The following is a 24,035-nucleotide window of genomic DNA, read 5'->3' as shown; positions in this document are numbered from 1 at the left end:
TGAGAAAGATCCCGTGAGCAAAGTCGTTCGACAACTGTCAACAGCGCCGATGTGCTCTCCGAAAATGGGAAAGGAAATTGCGCTTTCGATATCATTTCGATATCGCTGCGACGTCACATAATTACTTACAATATCGCCTCGTCCTCAGTGAAATCGTTGCGAAGCAAGTGGCAAGGGAGATCCGACATCTCGCGGAGAACTTGTATCGCGTTTCGCATGTCCACTTTGCCGAAGTTGTCCTTCGTGTAGGAAGCCATCTGGACAAAACAATGACGTTATGTACGACGTGAGTTGCAACGAACATCTTTCTTTCTTCGATACGGAATAACTTAGAAGATGAACTATATGTTTGGCTTTGTAGATTACAAGCCAAGGAAATCTAGAGCCTAGAACCTTTAAGGTTTCCGTTTCCTGAAATATTTCGTAAACTTCACTTCTACTTTAACAATGAATAAACAGCGGTAAAATTATCGCGACGGAATCATGAGAAAAACAGACTAAAAAAAAATTGCGTGTCACGTTAATCTTATTAGATATTTATTCATTATTAGAGCAGAAGGGAAGTTTTCGGAATATTTTACAAATGTTCTTTCAATCAATCACAAATATCGTTTTATAAACATATTCTTTTTATTTTAACATATTTCGTAAGAATTCTGGGCATGCATTTTTTCGCTTCTGACGTCGCTTCTGACGGGACCACAAACCTTAAGAGCCTTCATCGTGGCTGTTGTAACTGTGTAATAATTTTAATTTTGTGGAAGGATACAAATGTGTGCTGGGAAAATAAAATTCGGTGCGTGTGTCATCACACGTAAAACATTTGTATCCTCTCACAAAATTAAAAATATCACGTCGTTACAAAAGCTGCGATCAGATCCTTAAAGGACCGCTCTATCTTTCGTAAATCAGAAGAATTCTTTCCAATTATTTCCAATTGTACTTTTCATTTTAGAAAGACGTACCGTCAACGCGACGCTCAGCTGTTCTTCCTGCGCATCTACATGCGCTCTGATCTCCGCTAAATCATTTTTCAGACTGTTGCGCCGCTGATGTAAATGGTTCATTAATTTCGCTTCCAGATTCTGGAGGACGCCGTGTAGGTAGGCGAAGTGCTTGGCGATCTTCGTCTCTACGGAGTCGCTTTCTTCCGGCTCGTACGTTGACATTAAAGTCGACTTAAGCTTCTGAAATACAGAAGAATACACAAGTCGTTATTGCCGCGTTCGTCATTCGGCTCGTCGTTTCCTCGTGATCTGCATGACAGTTTGGCCGAGAAGCGACTGAAGAAAGACGCGAGTCTCTAATGAGATAAATATTGGGGCAGTGAAAAAGTTCGGTTCGATTTTCCTTTTTCTTCGACGGTAAACCGACCAACCGGTGTTTTCACGATTCACGAGACTGAGTTCTTTCCACACGTGTTCCTTGAGAGATCAGCGTGCTATTTTTAATATCTCCTAAACTGATAATAATAATAATTATTATTTTATTAAACGCTATAGTTATCGAAATGTACATGAAGTAAGTAATTATTAATTAACTTTGTGTCCAAAAAGCGAGGTAACAGCACTAGTGCTGACAATCATTGGAAAGAAGACAAGGAAGGAGCGTCGGTTAATTCGTCGGGTGGATAATAACAATGAAGGACCTTTTGGAGATTTCAGTCCGGCATGCTGGTGCAACAATTTTAAGACAAGGTACACGCGTCGTCCGGATAGTGGAAGAAAGATAAGGAGAGAGAAAGAGAGACAGAGAGAATGAGAAGGAGGTGAAGATCGAACGAGCAGTGTGCTGCGGAAATTCGCCAATAATACGCGTATTCATTCGCGCGCGAGCGCGGCCCAAACGCGAGGAAATATTANAGAGAGAGAGAGAGAGAGAGAGAGAGAGAGAGAGAGAGAGAGAGAGAGAGAGAGAGAGTACATCGTCGCGACGGAGCTTGCGACTTGCCTCGCCTACTACCTCCTTCTCCTCCTCCACCTCCTACTCCATTTTCCTCGCGAGTCTCATTCAAATTCGCGGAGCCGTGTTGCCTCAGCAAACACTTAGGTCGCCACTTCGCTCTCGCGTGGACGCGGAATGAATCGGCGGAATCAACAAAGTGTACAGCATTATGCACTACCGCGTATATAGCGTACACCGCCCGGCGCAATTCCTTCCGCTCGCGAGGAAATCTCGATCTCCCCACCGCGACTAATCGCGAATTACTTTTACACCCGACACATTCGCACGACCTCACGATGATGATGAGAGAGCCAAGCAGTTTCGCGAGCAGCTCGAATGCTAATCCAGAGAACTAAATGAATTAATCGTTCAAGCGTGTTAGTTAATGAACACTCCGGCGGCTCTTTTCAATACGTTTCGCGGTATAAATAGCGTCTCAAAGCGTCAGAAACAAACTAATAAATTGCTTTATTTTCTTATCACCGATTCCGACCGATAAATTTTCCTTCTTCGAAGATTAATTCGCGCGCTTACTTTGTATTCAAAGTAAAAAAATATCTCTACAAATGTAAACGGTGTTTTTGTCACCAAATGGAATTTTTTCCCGATACGTATATATTATTATAATAATAATGATAATTTTTCGTCCACGGTTCTCCCGTCGACTCGAAATCGATTTTACTTTACTGGCTGTACTAATGCCTCGGCATACTTTGTACACCGGTTTAACCAGCAACGTCGACGTTGTTCTCGACATGGACGAGACAAGATTAGGCGTCGCGAAAAAACGAACAGACCGTAAGTGCGATACGTGCGTGATACGCCTCGATGGCGACGCGTTCTTCTGCGCTTTCGAGTTGTACGCAGCAACCGAAAGGAGCGCATGCAAATGCGGCGCCGATCGACGAAAGCGTAGCTCGGTTCAATGAGAAGACACGGATGGCCATAGACAAAGACACGTGTTCTCGCTCCAAGTCGCGGGAGAAAGCGACGAGCTCCATTTTAATAAGCACGTGACACAGTTTCCGTTCACTCAAGCGGGAAAATGATATACCTGTATTAAAATAAAAATAAAAAAAGAAAGCAAAAGGAAGAGGCCTGTAATTTACGAGGCAACCGACTTCGTCGTCTTTCGCATAAAGCACGACCGGGGGAACCTCGCACCTTGTCGAAATAATTCTATTCTGTTGAAAACAATTAGTTCTGTGATCAAAATAATTGGTCCGGTGAGTAAGCACATACATCTGTATATTCAGTAAACAAAGGATCAGATGAAACAGCTGTAATTGAGTTAAACAAACTCAATTGCAGGTTTGTACATGGCGAACTAATTACCTCCGACACTTACGGCAAAATTCTCACTAATTTCTCGCTCGTACAAAACAAGTGAAAAATTTAGCTCAGCTGATCCAATATATTGCTGATCCCACTCGACCAACTGCTCCGATTTTCCTTTAATCTAACTTGATCGTAATAATTTAATTACTTCGTTGACTGACGGGAAAAATAAATCCCTTTAGTACGCAAATATCGTATATTTAAGTATTTGTGCAACATTTCGAAACTCGCGTCTCCTTATTTAAGGTAATTGATCCGTAAAAAGTGCAGGATTTTCGGTGGCTACATTAAGAAACTCCTACATAATTATTACTTATTAAATATATGTACGAGGTGTATATGCACGATGTATATGTATATATATAATATATGTGCACATTACAGATACTATTATAAATAGTAAATTTCCTATGGCTATATTTTCAAAACAAAGTGACCAATAATTCTGAAAATCCTGTTTAATTACATTAATCCCTGTAATGTCGTAGCTTTTCGTTGAAATTCTAAATGTCATTTAAAAGAAATCAAAAATGGAAATTGAAAATAAGCCATTAACGCCTCAAGTATTTTCATGAATGTCCGGCTAAAATGAAGAAGAATTCCCAAGAAAATGCTTTAACGACCGGCTACCTTAATCCCCTTTTAATATTTCCTCTCGCAGCGTCCCGTGCGGCGCGATCGCTCGCGGCCCCGCGCGATACATCCGCGAGGACGAACTCGTTCGTCAGGTTCGAAGGCTCCGAGCGGTATATCGCGAGGACGTCGTCGTCGTTGTCGCGGTGAACCGGCCAGAAGGTCGGTACGGTCACGAGTCGCCTCGAGGAGGATTCCTCCGCGAAGGGAAAGAAAGGCCGCCTCCTCCTCGCTCTGAGGACACAGTGCAGGAAAGAGAGAGACTGGCACGGAGCTGGATTGGAGCGTACGAGCGGAGTGTGCTGCTTGTGCCGAGGCTAATACCTGGCCGCGAACGAGCGAAGGAGCCTTTCCTCAGTCTTTCACGTCCCGAGCGACCGGTCGCACTGCCGAACGCACGCACGTACCCCTTTCCCCGGTGCGAGTTTCGTTCCACACCGTGCGTTCTCCGCGAGCGAGCCGACGACGCGAGCCGACGAGTGGAATCGACGATGTGTGCCACGTGATCCCGATCGGAGGATAGCGCATGCAGGACGACGTCGGGTGCTGGTGAATTCGCTGCTGGACCCGCCGCCGAGAGGAGGACGATAGAAGCGGACGCGGAGAAGAGGGATATATAATATGAGGCTCCTCTGCGCGGCGATTGCGATCGCGAGTGCAGCGTTTCTCTTGACAATCGTCGGTGAGTGACGCGTGAGTTGTTGTTCACAGGTGCGCACGCACGCTGTCGCGCCCGAATTACGCGAGCGAGCGAGCGACGAGCGCCGCCGTGAAAGTTGTTGCAAAAACCGCGCCGCTATTAATCAAGATCGCGGCTATGCACATTCCCTAATTGTTTTCTCCCGGCCGGCCGACCCCGGCACGGTTACGGTTACTTCGTTAAAAATAATCGTAGCATCTCGCGCCCGCGGTCTAATTAATTGCAACCGGAGGCTTCGTTAATCCGAATTTGAAGGAAACGCGCACAGGAGGACCAGTGCCGCTCCCTCCGAGCTGGTTCCCGTCTCCCACGGCCTTCGCTTCTCGGCCGATCTCGTGACGATCGTCCCGGGTCCGCGTGTTTGCACTCTGTATCGTGAATTATCGAAGCGAACAGACACGGCTCGTGCAGGAACGAGGTCGCGGAGGCCACCGGTCTTCCCCTAATTAAACGGGAACTGTTGATCGCCTTCGGAGCGCGATCCGCGAACGCGTCTTCGTTTACGTCGAGTAACTCAATTCCCCGGCTCCGGGGGAGGGGGAGAGCAAACCGCGCCGATATCTGTTTCCTCGTCTACTCATTTGACCCCGCCGAACCCACCCCCCGTGCCTTCCCTTCGCGCTGTTTGCGCAGCATAATTAACGCGGCATCGCGAAGACGGTTAAAGGAACTTCTCCACGGCTGATTTATCAGGTTAAACAAGACCGAGTCTGCGGTAGGACAATTTCAATTCGACGGTTAACTTACGATTACTCGATTTGCGGGGGCGAGGCAGCGGAGTCTCGGTGGGGGACGAGTGAAAACAAGGTTGATAAAAATGAGAGATATTCAATCGGTTGGTAGATCGATTATTAGAGCTCTCTCGTCGCCGCGATGATGGCGGTCACGATCTCTCTACGTCTCTCGCTTTTATTTCCGTCGTTCGCGGACGGAAACGTCCGTGGACGTCGTCGTCCCTTCGTTCCACCCCGCTGAGATCTATTTATTTATCTACGTGCTTCCCCCCTCTCGTGCGCCACCCTCGATACGCGGATATGATGGACAATAAAATATATCGCGCGCTAAAAAGCAATAACCGCTCGCGCATGCGTCGCAAAAAATCGGCGGAAAAGGCGATGTGCGTGGTTTTACACCCCGCTCTCGCCGCTTCCACCCACCCTTCTCTGCTCGCCTTTTTCTCCCTTTCCCGCCCTCGTTCTCGCCTCTTTTATTTTTATCATCCGTTGGGCGCAACATCGATCGAGAACGAGAACGACGCGAAAGGACAGTAAAAGGAGAAAAGGGAAGACTCGCGCGAGTAAGAACGGCCGCGAGGGATGCAGACACGGGGAGAGGAAGGGGTGGATGGGAGTAACACGGCGGATTTTTTTCTGAAAACAAACCCCCGCCGAACATCATCTCAATTACCGCTCGAACATCCCCCTTCAAAGGTGAATCCGAAGGATTCTGTTCTCCCCCCCTCCCCCTTTCTCTCCTAGATCGCGAGTACGGCAACAGAACCAGACGATTTTTCGCGAAATTCCGGCGAAAATCGAACGAGACGGGAGAACCTCTCTTCGAGCTACTTGCTCCCTAATTGCGTTAATTTGATTTGTGTTTACGCGCTTATGGAACTCGAGACCGAGTGAGATCGTTCGAGGTTTCTCGTCGCGATGATAAAAGTGATCTCGCTCGGAAACGAGCTAACGTGACAATGCCACGTTACCGGTAACCATGTCGTCAGCTTCATCGTCGACGCGATATCCTCGTTCACGTTTATCCACGTTGTCGCCATTCGTAGGAAAACCCCGATGGAAAGCACAGACGGACTAGACGCGTGCCTAGTTCGTTCCAGCCACACGAGACGGACGCAGCGTCTGCGAGAGGAGAAGGAGAAAAAAGTGGGAAAAGAGCGAGGGAAAGAAGCGAGGGATCCTCCGTAATCGATTCGAAAGGCGTTCCACCTCGAGCTGTTTACTCGAGGGCGATCTAAATGGAGAAACACCGCTCGAAGATCTCTCCTCTCAATCTCTCAACCTCGGTCTCTTTAGAAGTGAATTCATCGCGGCGGTGGCGCGGCGCGATGACCCGCGCAATCAACACGATAATAATTAATCAAACCGCGGGCTGCGCGGGAGGGGAGGACGGTACGAAGCGATTTTCGAGCGTCCGTCGACTTCCACCGGTTAACGTCCATAAATATCTCAGGATCTGCGCCGTTCCCCGCACAGAAATTTTCCCAGATTTCCCCACATGCAGCATTAGATTACGATTGGAATACCCAAAGCTGTGCAAAAATAGAGGTCCCTCACCGATTGGGAATCTCGCTCTTATTTCAAACATGGGACGAAGCTTTTCCGGCGAAAATTCAGAATAAATTCGCGCTCTAAATCACGGTTCGCTCGCTCGCTCGTTCGTGTGTCCGCCCGTAAAACAGTGGCGTTAAAAGCGCGCACGCAACGTAATACGACCTGAATTCTCCCTCGGTAGTGTACCGTGCAGATTTGTCCGGCCTAGAAGCATTGCTTGTCGCCGGGGCGTTGCGAAACCGGCTTTTAGAATATATCAAGAACGCGGCGACTTGCCCATTTGTCTGCTTCGCATCGTTTTGTTTGTCCGCCCGATAACGAATCGCGAAGCGGGATTAACTCCTCGCGGGGAACAATATTCCGCCGAGGGGAAAAACCGGCGGAAGAAGCCGGTTGTGTATGCGACTACTCCGCGCGATTATCCGATTCGCGTAATTCCCTTTCGCAATAATAACGCTGACTTTGTGCGCACCAGGTAACTCTGGGTCACCGTCGGAAGGCCTGGTTCAGTGATAATCCGCGGTTTTCACCCTCATCCCCCAAAAAAATCTACCCCGCGCGAATTCGAGGGCGAATCCTCCCCCGCCTGGCCGTCCGGCAAGTTTCAGCGTTTCGCTGAAACATATAATCGCTCTTGCAATTTCTTTAATAATTCATGGGACTCGCGAGTTCCCTCGGTCATCCCCCACGAGTCCCCGGGAGGGAAGGACGATCGATCCGAGTTACAAAGTTACCTGGGCTTGATTATGTATCTTTATTGTGTGTATTCGGTCGTATAATAATAATCGTGTCGGCCCACATAATGCATCGTGCGAACGGTGAAAACGTGATGTCTTCCATAGCGTGAAATGTCCGACGACGATAATGAATAGGTTGTACATACATCGCGCAAGAATAATGTATCATCCCGCGAACGCGGCTCGCATTTTGGCGGTTCATGCAAATCGTCCGTCCGTCCAACCGTCCGTTGGCAAATTGCAACAGATGATCGCGCGTTTCTCCCGGCCTGAAAGTCCGGCTCCCTTCGAAAATATCGAATTGTCCTCCGTTAAAAAGAAGAAGAAAGGAAGAAATTACAGAGAGTCTCGGTTAGAACCGTTCAATTTTCGACGTCGGATTTCTCTCGGAGCTCAAGTGTGAATAATGGCTGGTAGAATCGTGGCGTCGGACATAACTCGACGGGATCCGGATTTCTTCTCCGGGCGATTCACCGATTTCGCGACGACAACAACGACGAATTCCGTTTCGACATCCGAGCGCGGACGATAATGCAGAATAGGCGCGAGTAATCTGGCCTGGCTGTATTCAGCGCGCGTGTATTAATGACACGTTCGCTTGCGCCACGCGCTCCAACCGCGAGATCGAGCATGACAATAAAGCACCCCTATTAAGCTGGACCCCCCACCATCGCAAATCGAGTTCGCACTAAAGAAAAAATTCAGTGCTATTTATGTGCTAATTAGTTGCCCTAATCGCGATTTTGTTGGCAGACATTAAGCTGGACCTCCTCATAACGAAAAAATTATTTAGGATGGTCGTACGAAAGAAAACAATTATATGGGGATTTGTTGCTATTTTGTTGCTCTTAAATAGCCAAAAGAAAGTGGGTAAATAGAATGTTTTTTTTGCGAAATACCTGGTACGGCGTTTTGGTGATGGTATTCCCGGCAAAACGTTATATTTCCGAATTTGGTTTCCGGCCACTTACGGGTTAAAAGAAGTTTTCAAAAGAAGTTGTACAATAATAAGATAAAAAGTGAGATCAACTACATTCGTGAAAGTCCTCGTCTCGCCAATGACGAGAGAGGAGTATATCCTTCGCTCGGATCCTTCGCCGTTAACTTACTTTTCCTTTTTCACCTTTGCCACAAACCTCGTACATGTGGCGTAACGCGATATATTAACGGCAAGCAAAAAAGAATGCGCTCCAATTATCTCGCCAGGATTCCCGTCTGTCCATCCGTTCGTCGGTCTGTGGGCGGCGTCGGCGGCGGAGAGAAAATCTATTTCCATTACAGTCGTACCGCGTGCCCATACATATTTCATCTTTTCATCTATCAGGCCGGCCGGGGCCAGTCTTTGAGGTAACGATCGATGACGCCGTTGCAAATATTATTTTATGGGCGTCGGCCAGGCGTGCGCGCGCGCACGGACGAGCGCGCCAGCGTGCTTTCCCGAGGCGTCGATTCGGGAGATCGATGCCGGGCTCGTGATTGCTTGTCAAAATCATTTAGAGAAGTTATTCATTTGGTGCCGGTGCGCCTAATAAACATATTCACGACGACTTGCCGACACGCCATTGTGAATATGAATAAGCGACTACGCGCGTCGCGCCGTATTATTCATGACAATTATTAGCAATAATGAATCTGTAATCATAATAGATAATATCGCTTTTCATTATTACTATATACGAATAACCAATTCGGAATTTATAATTTGTTTTTTTTTTTTTAATCGATACACACCGTTATACTTCTCTCTTTCTCTCACTCTCTGCTTCTCTCGCGTCGACGTTTCCCGTCGGCGGGACGAGATCGATTAATTGAAATCAACGTCGACCGTCCCGCCGCACGATGATGCCGATTGACGCGGAGCGGAGCCTGAGAGTTTTGAAACGTCCCACCGCAAAGATTAGCACCGCGACTCTCAAAGAAGTAATCTACGGTTTCGTACGCCCCGTTGTTGCGTGTAATCCGCGTTTCGTTCGTCCGGAGTGCGGAGGCACGTGGTTTGCTCAAGTCTCGCCGAGCTGGTTTCCTCCGAAGACGAGAGGAGCGATAATTTACGGATTTACAACAAGCGAAACTGATAAGAGAACGGGCTGCGATCGACAGCGAGATGTTGTAGATTTAACGTCGCGTCGTTATCTCTCCTTATCGTATCAATTTCGCTCGGGGAAAAAATATTCTCCTCCGGAGTGAAATTTTCATTATTACGCTCAACTTCGCGAGACCCTGCCGCTATACGCATTGACGTCAGCGAGCAGGATCAGGACTGACGAAAATGAACTGAAGTCCCGAGGCAAAACGCCCCCGTACCATCCCTTACTCTCTCTCTCTCTCTCTTTCTCTATCTCTCTCTGTGTATGCGGGCGGTATTCACGAGAAATTCAATAACGAAATGTTTACAACAAATTCGATAACGGCGAAACCGCGAGTGACGACTACTTCCGACTACATTTTAACGTGATTAATTTCATAATAACATTATTGACAGAAATTTAATATCAAACCTGACTTGTAACACGCGAATTCAGATTTCGAGCGCTCGAAGTTACATCTACCGGTATGCATTTCCATCTCACGGAACGTTCGTCGCGACGAAGGGCGATGTTGGCCCTTCGAAACAGCCGTCGAAAGAACGGAAGGGCATAGCTCGCTGAAAATTCAGCGCAAGCTCCTCCTGTGCGAGGTGAATCGTGGCGAAAAAAGGCGGTTCTCCCTGTCCCTTCCTCTCTTTCTCTCTATCGCTCTTCTGTCCTCGCGATCTCGATCGTCGTTCACATAACTTTGTCTCCAACGCGAACCCCCGCTGCCATGACTGCCAATGACCTTGCTCGCATCGGGGATTTGCATCGGAAAATGCAATGCACGCACGAAGGTCGGCCGTTCCGGAAAATCAGGTTTGCGCGCGACGGTGTGTCGCACGAGAGAAAGAAATTCCCGACGCTCGCGTGCGTTGTTGACGAAGAATCCGCGAAAGCGCCCGCTTTCCCGTCATTTCAAATTTACGTAGGGGTGAACTGCAAATGTGTACCATCCAATGTTACACATACACAGACCGAGCATTCGTACACCTCCGTCATAGCAACGAGCGAAGCCGAGAGTAGTTTTTGTAGTTTTGTAACAGTCTGTTGAGTAGTAGGTGGTAGTTTAAAACTGAGTGAGAAGTTTTCTTTGTTTCAGAGTTGCCTTCTCACTCTAGCTTAGAGCGACACTCAGGAGCCACGTGGAGAAAAATATTTTGCTGGAACAGCAAATTGTTAGTCACCATAGTGGCAGCAAAGAGAGACTCGTTGACACGGGAAAAATCATTTTGCTGTTGTAACATAACCAGCTTTTTGCTCTCTAAACAAATCTTTTTCCTGTCACTATAGTAATTAACAATTTGCTGTTCCAGCAAAATATCTTTCTCCGTGCATCTCGCTAGTTAATAAATATACCAGTTGACGAAGTTTGTTCAGCAAGTAAGTTTCGAATATTTAGATTAATCTCTGGATATCTCTGGATCCTCTTTGCAAATGGATTCTTCTGAATTTACGTGCACGTTAGTTGAGGAAGTTACGTTGATATGACGAGATACTCGCCATTGACGGTCGCTCTAAGCTAAGAATAAGCGCAAGCAACTGAAACAGAGCTACTTCTCAGCCTTAAAAATTGCCGACTTTCGACTTTGTTCTGCGAAAAGCACGCTGGTTCTACGAACACACGTCGTTGATATCATCCCTCATCGACACACTGCGAAAACGAAGAAGTGGCGACGGAAGAGCCGGCCGAGAGGAGCGACCTCGCTCTCGGCGGAATCGTCCGCGCGACGATCGCGATTCGCTCTTGCTCGCGCCGATCGGGACGCCTGAGTCACGATTTTAATAGAGCACGATGGAAGTAGGGGGCGGCCGCAAGAGAGTAAACGCCGTAACCCGAGGAGACCGCGGTGAGCCACGCTTTTTCAAATTCCGTCTCGCGCAACTAGCCTAGATACCAGACACGAGACGCTCGCGTTGTTTTCCAAGATCCCAGACCGCCACGGATGAACGCGCGCTTTAACGTCGCGGAGCTCGCGATCACGCGTTACACACGGTGAAAGGAAAAATGCATTATTTCCCCACCCACGCGGGCGGCATATTTTTCTGATTGCATCAAGAGGTTACGTGTATCCGTTGCGCGCGCGTTCGCGAGGAGCGTCGAGAGGGAAAAGAAAAGAAAAACGCCCGCGGATGTGGGACGAAGAAACGCATCCGGTCAATTTGTAATTGCGCCGGCGGAGGTTTATGAGCGCGTTTAGAGAATAGGCCGCGGATTCCGAGCGACCGGTTTGCCCGCCGCTCGATCGCCTAACCGAGCTTTCAACTGCGATCTTATCAATCTATTTATTGACCCAGATTTTTGTCCGATCCAAGAGAAAAGAAAAATTCGATCGTGGCGGAGCTGACGAGCCCACCGCGCCCTGCGGACGTGATATTTACAAGAGCAGCGCGCGCGTTGCGTGAGACCGAATTCTTCCTTCCCGCGTTGGAATTTGGATCCTCCGTTAAACCTTTCATTTTTATCAATCCATGGATCGTGTAAGTAAGCGCAAGCTATTCGTAAAAGAGTCAAGGTAGCGTCAAGGAAGGTCAAATTTTAGATTACTCGGCTCTCGAATTCCGTTTCAGACCCCGCTCGGAGCTGCTAACGAGACTCGGGAAACGCGAAAATAGGTACACATACGCGCAATTTCATTTCTAATAATATTATTTATTCCTACTTCGACCTTGATGTCTGAAATGTTTCCGTTTTCTCCGTTTCAGCGAAAGAAGTTAAGGTTGCGTTAAAATTCAATCAACAGAATTAAAGATTCAAGAGAGAAGTTAATAAATGTCAGAGTGGGTTTTTATTAGGTTATAGGTCGTCTAAATAGACAAAACGCAATCCTTGAAAGCGTCGAGGCAGCAGCATGAAAATTTCGAGTCAGCCTTCAAGTCCCGTTTCGGATCTCGTCTGAAACTGCTAACAAGACGCGCGGCAGTCCGTCCTGTCCGCTTTTCGAGTTCTCCGAGTCAACTAATGACTCGCTCTCACTAGTCATTGTTCATTGTTTCGCGACGTTACTTACTCACCGCGATCATCTACGCAACTTCCCTTTCGTCTCCTCTTTCGCCCGCCCGAGTCGGCCCGGTTCTTTTCTCCGGACGGCCGAGGAAAATAACGGGCTGCGGCGCCGTCACATCAATCGCCGAAAATCGTGCTTCCACTAAAAGCGACAAAACTCGAATCGCAATAACATCTTCGACCGGCGGTGCGGCGCGCTTCTCTTTTTCGCGCTCCGTAATTGCGGCTGGAGATCTTTACGAGTGTCGCGCAAAACGCGCCGTAATTCAACGGTAATTACCTTTTTCTCCAGACTATCTCCCGCGATAGAACCGCCGCCACGCGGGAACTGTTAACGAGGGTGATTAAAAAGCGGGTATTACGGAGAGAGGAGGGGGGAGGGGGCTTCGCCATGCCCGTTCACGTCTCGATTTCCCCGTTATATTATACACGTTACAGAGCTTCGGTTCTCTACGTCGCTACGACCGAGGTCTTAAGGAAGTTTCGGCGTAATGCGGCGCACGTAATATGATTTGCAATTGAATTATTGTTCGCACTGCAGGCGCGTTACGGAAACGACGCGCGTGCGCAAAAGAGAGAGAGAGAGAGAGAGCCGGATTCTCGTGAGAATTGATGACACACGGCCGCCGAACGATAAGTTCTCGCGAAATAATCCTCCCCCCTCCCGTGAAGGAACGATACACTCACGAGGAGTGCACACGAGCTAAGAAAAGAGAGAGGATTTAATTTCGCATTTGCGGCTAATTCGATATGAAAGCACCTCTCCTCCTCATTCTCATCCCCGGTGTTACTTCACGTTAAGTCGCGCCGCTGCGGAAAAAGGAGCGAACGCACGCGAGAGCGCAAAGGGTTCACGCACGTAGGAGCTCGGCTTTCATTAACTCACTTCCAGTCCCGCGGGCTCGTCCTGCGTCCCTTCCTTTTCTCCGTTCCTTTCCATTTCCTCGGCCGGCCGCGCAGCCACCTTTGCCGCCTCTAGCATTTTTCCGCGGTTTTTCTCCGGCTCCTCCATTCTCCCGGCATTCTTTCGCAGCTTTCGTTCCCCGCTCGTTCCTTCCTCTTTCTCCCACGCCATTTCCTCCTCCTCCTGTTCGCCCGTCTCCTTGTTCCCTCTTTATCTTTCTCGCTCTCCTCTCTCTCCTCCCTCTTTTTCCCCCGCTTCACTCCGAACGTGGCGGCGGCTCTGACAAATTTCATAAGAGGCACGGCCGTTGCCGCGACGGCGCCAAGGCTCAACGAGATTATCCACCGGAGGACGTGCTCTCGTGAAATTATCCACGGCACCACGTGTGTGTGTCATCCTCACCTCCGCCACGTGTCGTTCTTTATCGTCGCGCTCTTCGAATTCCTCGCTTCGCGGGGTCGTGCGAACCCGCGATTTTTCCGCATCGTCGTCAGGATAACCGTACGCGTGGGGTTTCCCGGTGAAGGTGGAAATGAACGAAAGAATTTTCGGTAAAATAATACAACGATAGTCGTGTACACCAACTAATACATTGCGGGCAGTTTTTGTCGAAAGAAAAATGACGATGGACTTCTAGTCGAAAACGTAAATACGATCTTAGTTTGCGACTCAGCTGATATTTCTCGCTGTAGCGTCTGAACTCAAACAGCCGATAAATTTAGCTGCCGTAGCCAACATTAGCTGTCCCTATCTTGAAGGAACATTTTCGCTACCGCAGCTAAATCTTGTTACGAGTGTATCACCGCGATGATGTTGCGGCGTGTAATTGCGCGATTATCCTTCGCGTTTATGTAACAATACCAGGGCATCTGTTCGGCTGTTCTTGCCGGCGGTTTCCGCGATCGCGCTAAGTCGCCGTGTCAAATACGCGACGATTATCAGAGCGACCGGAGTGTATTCTGTTTGTAAATAATCCGATTAAGGCCATCCTTCTTCCTCTCTCTCTCTCTCTCTCTCTCCCTCTCTCGTCCTTATTAATCCTATAACATCGAAGTACGTGTAACGGAGAGCGCGCAAGCTCGAGCAGGAAAATTAATATTACCGACGAAAGAACGCACGATAAATCAACTTTTACGATGGAACCTCCGGGTTAAACGTCCCGAACGCGAATTTTAAATTAAAACTTACGTCGGTTGCGGCTCGCCTCCAGGGACGTCTCGACGACCCTTTCCTTCCCTCGTCCTCCCCGCGACGACTTCGACCTTTGCGAATGCCGTCGAACTCTCATCTTAGATGAGGCGACACGGCCTCCGGACTGTCTTATTCTCGAGCGGGCGGTGCGGGCTCGTCGTCGCGATGATGAATCGTCCGGCGCGCACTAAATAGACGCGATACAACACTTCTCTCCCCGATGTTGCCGAATCCATTGAATTCAAGAGCGGACGATGGTATAACGAAGACGTCGTCCTTGATCGCGCGGTCTGCCCATCCTCAGCCATCTCGCGCGAGCATAATTAATCGCCCGATCGTTCTCGCGCTCCCCTTCTGCCTCCCTTCTCTCTCTTCTCTCCGCCGTCGAAAATTGATCGTTACCGAACCTCGCCAGGAACGACGTCCGATTGCCCAACGTCTCTCTTCGGAACGGGGGGATAACGGGCGCGTTCGAGAGAGTCAATTTGGCCGATACGATCTTACACGGGCGCAATCGACGAGCCGCGAGCTCTCATTGTCGGGAGCGCACGCTAGTTCCGGCAGGACCGAATATTGCCCGTTATACACAACATACGCCGGTGAGTTATAAATACAACCCGGACTGGGTCGGATTAAATAACAAATGGAGCGTGCAAACAGCGTCGGGCGCAGGGAGCTGTGCGCGCGCGCTCGTCGGAGTTCGCGGATTTTCCCCGGTTTTTCGAGCACGAAAAATAGCGAAATTATTTCTCTCTTTCTCTCTCTCTCTCTTTTATTATATTTTTTTTTTTCAAATAAAATATGACCTCGTGCCTCGAGGTAAATTACATTAGAGATCGGCTCGGCGAAACAAGGTGCCGTTCGAAGCGACTCCGACGGCGGAGCGGCGGGGTAACTCGATTAATTCGACTCGCTGCAAAAAGCACGATTAATTCGGCGGTATTTCAATTCGCACGCCGCACGTATTGTTTTTTCGCGTTTTCCTGCGCTATTGCGCGACCGGTGCATTATTTAATGCGCATTGTGCGCGCGCGTACGTGTGTGCGTGCGCGGCGTGTTTGTCGCGCGGAGGGGGTGGTTTCATGTCCATTATTATTTCGCGAGCGTGCTCAAACAGAGGCGCCCGACATATTGTGTCGTTAGCGGCCAATTATAGAGTTCGAGTATCGCTCGATAATATCCTCCGTATCGGCGACGGCGGGACATTATGTGCCCCCCTGCCCCCGCGCCGCACTGCGGCCGGTATAACTTGTAAGTAGTAACTGTCAAAATAATAACGCGAAAATTACAATTCCCCCGGCGGGTTATTCGCGACTTCGCGCGCGACAACGACAATGAGCGACGAGCGGCGGCACGCAAGCGAGCGAACGCACGCGTTAATTCGCGAGCGCGTTCCGCCGAGCGACTCTTTTTTTTTCCCTGCGGACGCAATCTCTTAAATGCGTTGTAATTAGTCTTACGTGGGAATTTATATTCTCGGTGTCTCCGCGTCGAGGGGAGAAGGCGGGAAAGTAGAGCGTCCTGGATCCCCCGCGCAATTTCTTCCGGTCTTCCGCGGTCGAGTTTTCGACGGAGGGCGGCTTCTTCCCCGGTAATTCGCGGGTGCTTCAATTAGATTCAAACGCCGGCCTGCGCCATCAGGCACAACGCGTCGTCGTCTCGTAGGTTCCTCGCCGATTTCTCTAATCTCGCGAATCATCGTCTACGGCGCGGACACGTTGCGAAATTGATCGACCTTATCCTACATGTGCCATGAAAGGAGAGTATTGCGTCGGATCGATCAGGAATCGTAAGATCGTGAGATCGGGCCGCGCCTCGTATCTCCGACTCGCCTCGAATCGAAGGGACAAGCCTTAATGATTCCGAAAGATTGACGGGCCTCGCTAAAGCGGAATGATCCGGCGACCCAGATCGCCGATGGGCGATCGATCGTTAACGCGAAAAGCTGCTCGATGAAATCTCCCTCTCTCTCTCTCTTTCGTGACGTGAGTAAAATTGGAGAAAAATTAACGAGGCCAGAATTTCGCGTTTCTCGTCCCGCTCCTCCTGCTTTGCCGCCTCGTTCGAAGCAAGGCTATAACTAATTTATACACGTGCCGATGTGCGGTCGTTTCGTCCCGTTTGTCCTTACTCGCGGAATCATTTTAAGAGCGCGCGGAGATGTACATCCAGCCGTCGCCATTGACGTGTATCGAAAGTCGATAAACGAATTTCGCGGCGCGGTACGCGAATCGGAAATTCCACGTCGAAACAACAACCTGCTCTCTCTCTTTCCTGTCGTATACGCTTCTACCGTACACAACACGATGCACACGGCACCGACGATGGCCGGGCCACTTGGTACTTTTCTCGATCGCGTGCTTTTCGCGCGTGATTTCCACGCGGACGCAACATCCTCGATAAATATAGTGCCGCGGCGGAAACGGGTGATAGAGCGGCGCGATAAGCGCGTGCGGGCACTACCGGGCCGGCTGCCGCGTGCATTCGTCGAAATAACGTTAATTCCAGCACCGACTGACCAGGCACGCGCGCAACACCGCCAACGACGACTGGGATCGGCGTTTTCCACGAGACGGGAAACGCGAAGGTGCAAACACACTTGTTTCCCTCTCAATTTACTCGACCCTCCCTCCGTTCCGCCCCTCGCGTCTCCTGTACTGCGTCTTATTGTTGATTTTATATTTGCGCGATATTTTCCTTCCGTCACCGCGTCGCTTCGATTCGCGAATGAAACGACGACACGTCGTGTGAGTGTATGACTGTGAAATGTGAGATGCCATCACCTGCCGCATGCATTAACCCTTTCGTACGACGGGTATATCGGAAAAGTAGCTTATCAATTGTGCGCTTTATTCTTTATTATTCTGTCACAATATTGCACAATTGAATATCGTGTCGCGCACAGCGAGCTACTTTCGGCTGGAGCGCGCCGCAACGAAAGAGTTAATATATTAATCCAGCCAAAATCCATTTCAAGTGATCTTTCGACGCACCCCGAACGTGGAAATTCGAGCCCCGGCGAGCTCGGCGGTTTTGAAACGCCCGATTGGTACAATCCGGGATGACTTGTAAATTTCAAGCTGCCGAATATTGCGCAACGCCGCATCCTCCTCCGCCTGCATTAATTTCTAATTTTGCCGAATTTCATCTATTATCTCGCGCAGCGAGGCGGGCGCGAGAACCGGTTTGTTTCAGGTCACTTGCCTTTCCACGACCACCAACCACCGCTGCGACCGCCGTCGCGAGGAGAACCGGGGAAAAAATGACCCGCGTGGCGAATGACGGACGATATTAAACTCGGTTCTACCGCGGTCTACGCGGCGGGGAAAATGCGCGCCAGCCGTCAAACGGAGAGCGAACGGGGTTAACACGCAATTGCGTGGTGCGCTTATCGATGAATATCATCGAGAGTTTCTGAGAGCAGCGCGCGCGCCTTTGTCTCTCTCATTGTCAACCCGCACACGGTTAAACACGGAGGTATTTCCCCCCCATGTACCAACCGAAAAAATCATATCTACACGATACTCGGAAGTGATTCTGGGATAACGGTGGCGGGCCGTGGAAAATAAATCAGCGGAAAATGTTCCACAGTCGACGGCAATTATCCAGCGACAGTCGCAGCGCGTTAAAGCTCATGAAATATCACACTTGGAGATCGAATGATTTTACAAGCTGCGTGGCAAAATCGTAACTCTCACTCTCCCCCTCTCTCTCTCTCTCTCTCTCTCTGGCATTAATTAATTTCACACCGCGATATCGGACGCAAATACCTATGAATCTCATTCGTCGTTTGAAGCGTCCTCTCTCTGTAGAACGGCGAGATTCCTTGTTACGCTATTGCATTGACCGACGAAGCGCAAGTAGCCGTGCGAAGCATCGGAATGTAAGTAAAAGCGATTCGAATCGGCCGGCGGCGTGTAAAATATCCGAATAAACGAATCGATCGTATCGTTACATGGAAGAGTTCTAGAGAAAGACCGAGAAAGGAAAAGAGAAACGCGTTATTTATTAAATGGTTTGGGAAGAGTCCGCTAAAGCGCACACGGTAGAAGTACAGAGAAATAATAAGCAGAGAAGTAATGCAATTGATAACTATTACATAAAAAAACATACACAGTAAAAAATTTTGTATCAGGGACGGTCCGCTGAAATTTTGTGTTATTTTAACACGAGGCGTGTGTTAAAAAGTGCGCAAATGTAATGTTTGTTAAATATATGTTAAACATATGTTGACAAGGCGAATGTGTTGATTTAACATTATATTTGTGTTCGAACATATCCCCCCTGTTAAAGTAACACAAAATTACAATGGATCGTTTCCAACAAAACATTTCTTACCGTGTAAGCAGAAATTGTAAATCAATTGTGTCTCAATATGTAATTATAGAAGAATGTTAAGACGCGCCAGTGAGAACGTCAGACTCGAGATACGCATACAAGTACCAAAATTTCGTCCTAGATAGTTCGGCGCAAGATTGAAGGATATTCATCAAGTCGGATGCGGCTCTGATGCATCTACCGGGGATGTCCGATTGAAATTTGGACTTTTGATATAGTAGGCTGCGTATTTATTAAATTGTAAAGAAAGCAAAGAGAGAGAGAGAGAGAATGACAGTAAAAGAGAGAATGAAAATTCCACTTCTCTCCGGCGGAGCGATCGCCCGGCGTTTCACAGCGTGTAAATGTTGTGAACGTCGTCGAGCATCGGCCAACGCGCACAGAGAATGCGTCGCGCCGATGCAGCCGGAATATTTCCCGCCGATCCGTTTCCCATTCACTATTTTTACCTGCCATCGTGGAAAGTTGATAGTTTCCGTAACATGTAGAGCACTCGACGAATTTGCTCGCGGCTTGCGCGCGCCAGCCGACATACCTTCCATCAATCGATCTTCGGCTCCGTTAATTTCCCTCCGTCGTCGTCGTCGAGATCAAAAACGGGACGTTCGCCTCCGTCGCAGATCCGGAGATCGAACGGAACGAACAACGCGGGGTTCGACGTCGTTCGCAAGTCGCGTCCCGCGATTTCGGCGGCGATTCGCGAAGAACTCGCATCATCCTCGCTCTCGAGCTGTGGTACTTTCGCGTCGGTATAAACGAAAGGCCGTAAAGCGAAGCTTTCCATCGACAACTTCGGACGAGCCCAGGGGCGTACGCGTATGTGCTCATCTCTCTCTCTTTCTTTCCTTCCTTCTTCCCGACCATCGTTCGCGAGCGTGGCGTGTGCCCCTCTCGGGTACACCGGGTACTTCCGTACTCCCGACCGGCGCAGGCGTCGTACGTGCGCCGAAGGTTTTATAGTATTAACTGAAATTGCAACAGTCCCCGTAAAGTAGGAGGCTTTAGTGGCACAACTCTGACGTGTGTGTATATGTGTGTGTGTGTGCGCGCACGCGCGCATGTACAGGGTGACCCGGGAGCAAATGATGGCACACAGAAAAACGCGAGCAAGCAAGACTCAAGCAGTAAGCAAATTTGTCCGGGTCGAGTTTTAATTCAACATTAAGTCCATTTAGTCTTCCACATTAAGTCTTCAAAGGTCCATTATTGTGCTCTCTTGATGCGACAAATGGGAAATTATTCCCGTTTTTCCACTTGATGACTTAAATGTAGAAGCAAGTAGACTTAATGTACGATCGAAATTTCGACTCGGGATTCTTCGACTGTAGGAGAAGTAATCGACATTGATGCATTTTCTTATTGCTTGAGCCTAACTACTTACGCTTCTCTGTGTCATGGCCCTAAGAGCTCGTCGTCCGCGTTTCGACGAGGGAATGCCGGCGACTTTCTCTCCTCCTTCGGCGACCCTAGTCATCGACTAGTTATCGGCGACCCCCGCGTCGCTCGTCACGCCGGGTCTCCGTCGCCTGACGCAGCCGATTTACCGTAACCGTTAATCCGGACTAAGGTATCCCGGATATCTTTTCAGACGCTGACAATTTCGACGTGGAAAATTGGAAAACTCGCGGCGCGAGTGGAGACTCCCGGTCATTTTCGCACGATCGCGCTCGACTCCGGTATCGCGACTTAACCAGATTGGAAAGCAGAGACGAGTCATTGCGCGAGAAACGCGCGGTCGATAGTTGCCTTCTTCCTTCGTTCGATCGACTTTTCCCACTTTCGACATTTTCCACCGCGATATTTCGCCTTTTTCCATATCTCTTCAATAACGACCCGCCGATGTCTCCTTCCGGCGACGGCAGATTTTCCCGGCTTTCCCTCCCCCTCTAACCCTCCCGAACGAGCGACAACGGGAAACATTCCAACGACGAACAGTGCGTTGTACAGAGCCGGCGTTCGTCGTAATAATCGAACAGACGTCATCGATTTTTCGGCCACGCAAGTAGACGCTTATCTGTTTACACGTATTTCGCCGGCAATCACCGGCGGCGATTGAATGCGAATGGGCCACCCCGAACGTGAGTATCCGCGTCGCCGGCGAAGCGCCCGGGCTTTTTCCCGGTGACGAGAGGGATCAGGGACGCGCGACAGTAAAATCGAAATTGTCAGAGCTGCCGCTTTAGTTTTAGAGCCTTGGGGTTACTACCGCGCCGTCGAATCCCGGCCCCGGCTTCCACCACTGCCGCCGTCCTGTCTCCCTTCCCCCTTCGAGTCCGCCGATCCCCGCTGCACACTTGGCAGCGCCCTTTTCTTTCTCTGCGGAAGTAATAAGTATCGTCGGGGACGTATAACCGGACTCGACGGAATTCAATCAGAGAATTTTCGTCGGGCGCGAGAGGGCCGTGCGAGAACGCCGCTGCTGCTGGATGACTTATTCTCAATCCGCGTTGATCTAATTTTTATGCCGGAAGCGAGGCGGTGGAGCAAGAGAGAAAGAGACGAGGAGGGAGGGGTGCGCGCTCGAGCTCTTGAAAGCGTTTCTCCTTATAACTACGTTTTATTGGGCCGTTACGTTTCACGAACGAGAAATTTAAATGCGACGTTTAAACTCGCGCGCGGAAAATCCCGAGGAGCGATCTGCCCCGGTCTGATCTCCGCTTCGTGAAACGCTACGCGCTCCGTATTTCCGGCGAGCTGAGAACTACGTCTCTCTCTCGGTTCGGGATTTGTTGGCGATTAAAATGATGTGCGCTGAATAACGAGAGGGAGGAAGAAAGAAAAAGAAAGAGAGAGAGGGAGAGAGAGAAAGAGTTATCGAAGATAAACTTTTGCTGTTTTGTCCCGTGCTTGTCATTCTTTTGCACCAAACTGGGCAAGTTTTCTACGCTTCTCAGGACGAAATCCGCTTGATTTCAACCAATTTCTCCGATACCGATCCGATTCGTTTCGATACGCGGTCGAGTGAATATTCTCAACGCACGGAAATATTTAGTTGGTTCACGTCATGGATATCGAGATAAGACCGAATGAAGTCGATAATGAACGGCATAACGAAAGAGTTCGTTGGTAGCGAAGGAGAAAAGAGAGCGAGAAAGATGGAAAACGATCCATCCTTCCTCCGTCGGGGAAAGCAAGCAATTAATTTGCATTAATTAAAGCGCAGAGCGACGGGCATTAACGACGGCGTATTGGGCGCGCTGTCAAAAATTAATATAATTGAACGTTCCAGCAGGTGCAGGTACCGCCGCTACGAAAGTGTTAAATCCGATTATGTCGCGGCATGGTTAACAAAACCGGGAAACCTTTTCGGTACGATTCGATAAGCCGATTAAAAGTCGACGCGAGAGCAAACGCGAGCGAAAAGTACTTGTGTAACCAATCCCCTCGGGATACGACAAATTATCCGGAAAACGCGGCGACGAATTTATCTACTCTGTCTGTACACCGCCGTGCTACTTGATGAAAATCGCGAGTTTTGCGCAAACCGAGCGCGAACCATCATCCCGCCGATGCGAATGACTCGCTCTGTTATCGCCATTTACCCCCGCTCGTCCACGCCGGCGTTAATGCCGGTCAACATATGACGTTATGATTAATTTGCGAGATTTTCTGACGCAGAACCGAGGCTTTCTAATATTTCACCGCGCCGTAATCCGTCACGTTTTCCATCATTGCGCCGTTACATCGCCGGCCGGCCGGGAGAATTCGCGTAGGCGACCGAAATTGGTACTCGCGCGCGACCGTGGTCTTTCCTGCCAAATATAGCTCTGAATGCGTTTTACTTCTCCCTTAATCCGTCACACCATCACGAGGAAAGTGTGACTTCATTCTCCCGAAATAATTTCTGCGCGCTGAGCGCAGCTGAACGACTCGCACATGGATACACACGCATGTGTGATTTTCATAACAAATTTCGTCGTTCTGTACTTGCGTTTTCGTCGTTACGCGGAAAATGTGACTTCATTCTCTCGGAATAATTTCTGTACGGCGAGTGAAATGATTTGTCGTGACTATCATCGTCTCACATATAGTGCCCCGCATACATAGAGAAAAGGGTTTCTTTGGAATATATGTGTTTAACTTGGGATTTTTTTTTTTCATGTATACAGCATAATTTATAATATCAAATATCATTGTTTGAATAAAAATGTTGTTTCAGGACGAACCAGTTATTTGTACGATCAGTATTATTTAGCGGAAATAATACTTTCCAATAAAAACATTTACCTCATTATCAAATATTGTTCCACTAAAACATAGAAATTTGAATACTTTTCTAACATGACGTTACTTCTTTCAAATCATTTATCGCTTGTAACCACCACTGTAATGCTCGAACGAAAATATAAAAAATACATGCTATCTGACGCAAAGATATTTATTGTTTGAGAAACCAAACAATCCTGTTTGTTGAATCAGTCATTTGTTTGCTCCATTCCGAGAGACAAATTTGTTTCAATTCAAGAGATATTCATTAAATCCAATTAAATTCAAAGAAATCTCCGTGTACGTGTGATCACTTACTCGATAAATATCACCGTCCTACATTTCTCTTTCGTCCCTTCACCTTAATTAAATCGCAACTCCCTGAACTAAGCGAGAAACTGATGTCAACAGTGGCTTAATATGTGGGAGGCCGCATCAGGTGTACACGGCGTCGCGACGAGAGAAAAAGACGAGTTCGTCCGTCCGTCCGGTTTGCGCTACAGCGCGGATCCCGGTTGCATAATGTCTGAATGCCTCCAGCGTTCGGGCAGAAAGAACGAGAGAGCACTCGTGCGCGACATTGACCCCGTTGCCGAATGCTTCGGGCCGTCGGCATGTAGATGCTATCGCCGCGGATTTGTTCATTCATACAGGTCGTTGTGCGAGGGATCGGGGGGGGG

The 24,035-nt window shown here is 48.9% G+C and overlaps 2 protein-coding genes across 5 annotated transcripts in view; one reads left to right on the top strand and one right to left on the bottom strand.

Moving 5' to 3' along the window:
- LOC106745947 (RING finger protein 17-like) overlaps positions 1-24,035 on the bottom strand; it is a 170,070-nt gene that overhangs the window by 8,571 nt on the left and 137,464 nt on the right. For 3 of the 4 annotated variants that reach the window (XM_014622000.1, XM_014622001.1, XM_014622003.1), the window contains 2 exons: positions 966-1,187; positions 130-257 (listed from right to left, as the gene is read on the bottom strand). In XM_014622000.1, coding sequence (XP_014477486.1) covers positions 130-257; positions 966-1,187 — 350 coding nt within the window. Of the gene's footprint in view, positions 1-129; positions 258-965; positions 1,188-14,808; positions 15,139-24,035 lie in introns of those variants that run through there. The other variant, XM_014622002.1, reaches the window with a different exon arrangement.
- LOC106745951 overlaps positions 4,537-24,035 on the top strand; it is a 62,643-nt gene continuing 43,144 nt past the window's right edge. Inside the window, exon 1 of the mRNA XM_014622009.1 lies at positions 4,537-4,597. Within this exon, the coding sequence (XP_014477495.1) occupies positions 4,537-4,597 (61 nt within the window). The remainder of the gene's footprint in view (positions 4,598-24,035) is intronic.

The sequence above is a fragment of the Dinoponera quadriceps genome, unplaced genomic scaffold (genome assembly GCF_001313825.1).
Source record: "Dinoponera quadriceps isolate SergipeBrazil2010 unplaced genomic scaffold, ASM131382v1 scaffold1872, whole genome shotgun sequence".
Lineage (NCBI taxonomy): Eukaryota > Metazoa > Arthropoda > Insecta > Hymenoptera > Formicidae > Dinoponera > Dinoponera quadriceps.
The sequence above is the reverse complement of the archived record's forward strand: the minus strand, read 5'-3'. Positions and strand labels throughout refer to the sequence as shown.